Here is a 3,289-nt window from a genome sequence, read left to right as displayed (position 1 = left end):
CTCCTATGGATCTTCTTTTACAGGATCAGGTCTCCTAGTTCACTGATGTACCTTCCCATTGATGTCACTCCCCAGTGATGGCTCTCCTGGTGCCTAGATCAGATCTCTGTGCTGCTGGGTAGCTCGTAAACAAAGGGCCTACCTTGCTTGCTGCAGGCAGGCTATTGAGACAAAGGAACTACTGCCCTCCCGGATGCCCTCCTGATTCTGATTTGGTCCCAGCATCCAAACAGGCTGAGCTGAGAGATGTTATGTTATGTGGACAAAGAGGGGAGGGAGGCAGACGGAGGGAGAGAGGGTTCTTGATGCAAGCTGGGTGGGATAGGAAGAGAGAGGAGGTATTGGGCATTATAGCCCGTGCGGGATGACCAGGAAGTGTAGGAGGGATGAGGAACGTCTGAGTTCCCTGTTCCAGGCTGCTGCCGTGGGTCAGAAACTCACGCAACAAAATGATGGCTCTCCTGGTGCCCAGATCGGATCTCCATGCTGCTTGGGTAGCTAGTAAACAAAGGGCCTACCTTGCTTGCTGCAGGCAGGCTATTGAGACAAAGGAACTACCGCCCTCCTGGTTGCCCTCCTGATTCGGATTCCTTCCCAGCGCCCGGAACAGACTGAGCTGGGAGATGTTATGTGGCCAATGCCGGGAGGGAGGCAGACGGGGGGGGGGGGGGGGGGGTTCTGGATGCAAGCTGGGTGGGATAGGAAGAGAGAGAAGTTATTGGGCAGCATAGCCCCTGCAGGATGACCAGGAAGTGTAGGAGGGATGAGGAATGTCTGAGTTCCCAGTTCCGGGCTGCTGCCTGAAAACAGTATTTTTGATCAGAGGAATGTATGGCTCCCTACTCCTATAGAAAATTAACATGAGACCCATACCTATGACATCTCTTTAGAAAACAATCCTTTGAATAGGATGGGAAAATTTGACTGTTGCAGATATACATAGAACAAGATATAAATTTCAGATTATAAACCTTCACTTACCATTTGTTTTCTTCAGTTCCTCCACAAGGAACTGTGCTTCTTCTTGAATTTGGTTCTCAATACTCCTTTTCCCCATGCCCAGTTTTCTCAAGGTTAAGAGTGAGAAGTGCCTTGTTTCTTTCCATGCATCTCCATTGCTAAAACCAATGCCTAAAGAAATTGGAATAGAAGACCAGGGAGTATGTCTGAGAGACAGATAAAGGAACAGACTGATCTCAGTATAGAGTCCCAAACTTATCCTGAAGAGCAACATGACTTCTGCTTTCCACCTTCCACCTCACTATGTATACTACCCAGTATACACAGAAGCACATGCATACTTACCAAGGTCTTTAGAAATCATCTGAAGAATTGGGACACTTCCTCTTCCACTAAACTCCTCCCCATGACCTATGAGAGCTTCTTTTATTGCCTCATAGCCATGTAACACCACTGTAGGTTTCATGCCAAAATACAGAGTGAACACAGGGCCATAGATTTTAGAGAACTGAAATGATAATAGAAAACACACATATTCTAAAAATGCCACTGTAGTTTACCTATTCTTACTGGTAATAGAACTGTGTTAAAAATATTTATGCAGAAAAACTAAGTTTGAAGTTTGTATATACCTTTCAATATGATGATTGTTACATATAGATGACCTTCTGCGTTCCAGCAATATCCCAGGCCACTTATAGTCTAAAGAGAAGGAATCACCTTACTATGATACTCAACAAGTCCCTTTGTCATAGTTCACAAAGTACCTGAAGTAAAAATTCCACACTCATTTACTGGGTTCTAATGCAAAGGAGTAGAGCCCTTAAATCCACACTATTCTTATCCATTTTTTGGATACTGCAGATCATTCTCATGCTAGCTACATACTGACATAGACATCAATAGTCACATGACTTCTGTGGACCCAGTTGTGAAATACTTTCTGTTGAAAATTACAAAACCTGTGAAGAAGGGTAAACATCTAAACTCTTGGGTCAGCACAAGAGTTCAAATTCTATCCTCATCTATTATTACAAAAGTACAGAGTAAGCGTCACAGAAGCTGCACCACAATATACATAACTGTAGAAAAATATTCTCATCATGAAGTATTTTTGGTCGTTGGCATAGGCTTTGTATGGAATCAAAGGAGATCGGGAAACCACAGTATAAGTTAGGCCACACTGTTTATGGTTTCCTTTTCCTATGTGATCCCCTGCCCATTGCTTTACTTTTAATCAGGATCCAATTAATTCTACAGAGGAAGGCATGAATGAATAATCCAAGAACAATGTATTTCTACATTTATGATTCATTTAAATAATATTCATTGTAATGCTAATGCCAATTGTTCTTAATATTGAACACCTAGAGTCAGATATTAGGGGGTGAAAGCTGAGAGATCAGAGAAGCAGTTAAGCCAGCCACTAGAGGGACTTTTACCTCTGCAGAATTCTCAGATTCAAAGGCGTGATCCTGTCTTTTGAACCTCAAACTGCATCTCCAGACTGAATCCTCAGACTGAATGCTCAGACTGTATCCTCAGAAGGCCTGCTCAGAGCACATCTAAGCTCTTGTCTCCTCCCGCCTTGAGTTCTCTCTCTGCCCAACCATATCACTTCCCTTCTCTACCTCCCTGGTACTTGATTTAAAGGTGTGAGCCAGTACCACATGGCTCTGTTTCTTTTTGGGATGGCACCAGTATAGTGTAGCTCAGGGTGGCTTTGAACTCACAGAGGTCTGTCTGCCTTTGTCTTCCAAGTCCTGGAATTAAAGTTATGTGCCACCACTGCACATATCTTTAATTAGTTCTAATTTAATTAACACATACCTGAAATTAGTTCTGCACTTTGCTCTTTAGGCAAGAATTATTTGTTAGGTCACAAAATATCACTATAATTGTCAAGTCTTCACCATTAGTCAAAATAATAGAAAATGTTTGTGAAAGCAGTATTTGAAAACTTGTTTATTACTAATTACAACTGCAGTAGTACAGGCAAGTCTCAGAAAAGACAAAAACAACTTTACTGTTTTTCACTCTACATCCATTTAAAAAATATTATCTCTATTACTAGAGTTTCTTTGAAAGTAGCATCACTTATATCTGTCTTTACAAAGTGCCAGACAAGCATAAACTATACTTACATTGGTAAAGACTTGGTGAACATTTTTTACATCTATCTGGTGGATATTGCCAATAATTGGCAGAGGAGTAGGTCCAGGAGGTAGCTTCCCTCTCTTAGAACTCAATTTCCAGTATGAGAACAGAAGCAGACATGTCAGAATGAGCACCAAGACCATGAGCAGATCCATGGTTAGCCTTTCCACTG

General features: G+C 42.1%; 1 protein-coding gene across 1 annotated transcript; it reads right to left on the bottom strand.

Annotated features, from left to right (window-relative positions):
• Positions 1-981: 981 nt before the first annotated feature.
• Positions 982-3,283, bottom strand: LOC101985707 (cytochrome P450 2C26-like; the record flags this gene model as incomplete). The annotated part of the gene is made up of 3 exons (XM_005372212.1): positions 3,105-3,283; positions 1,306-1,468; positions 982-1,131 (listed from the first exon to the last, which is right to left on the bottom strand). Coding segments are annotated over exons 1-3 (481 nt in total), but the record flags the coding sequence as incomplete, so codon positions are not given.
• Between the last annotated feature and the right edge of the window lie 6 nt (positions 3,284-3,289).

This window comes from Microtus ochrogaster, unplaced genomic scaffold (genome assembly GCF_000317375.1).
Source record: "Microtus ochrogaster isolate Prairie Vole_2 unplaced genomic scaffold, MicOch1.0 UNK314, whole genome shotgun sequence".
Lineage (NCBI taxonomy): Eukaryota > Metazoa > Chordata > Mammalia > Rodentia > Cricetidae > Microtus > Microtus ochrogaster.
This window is presented reverse-complemented; position numbering and strand designations above follow the sequence as displayed.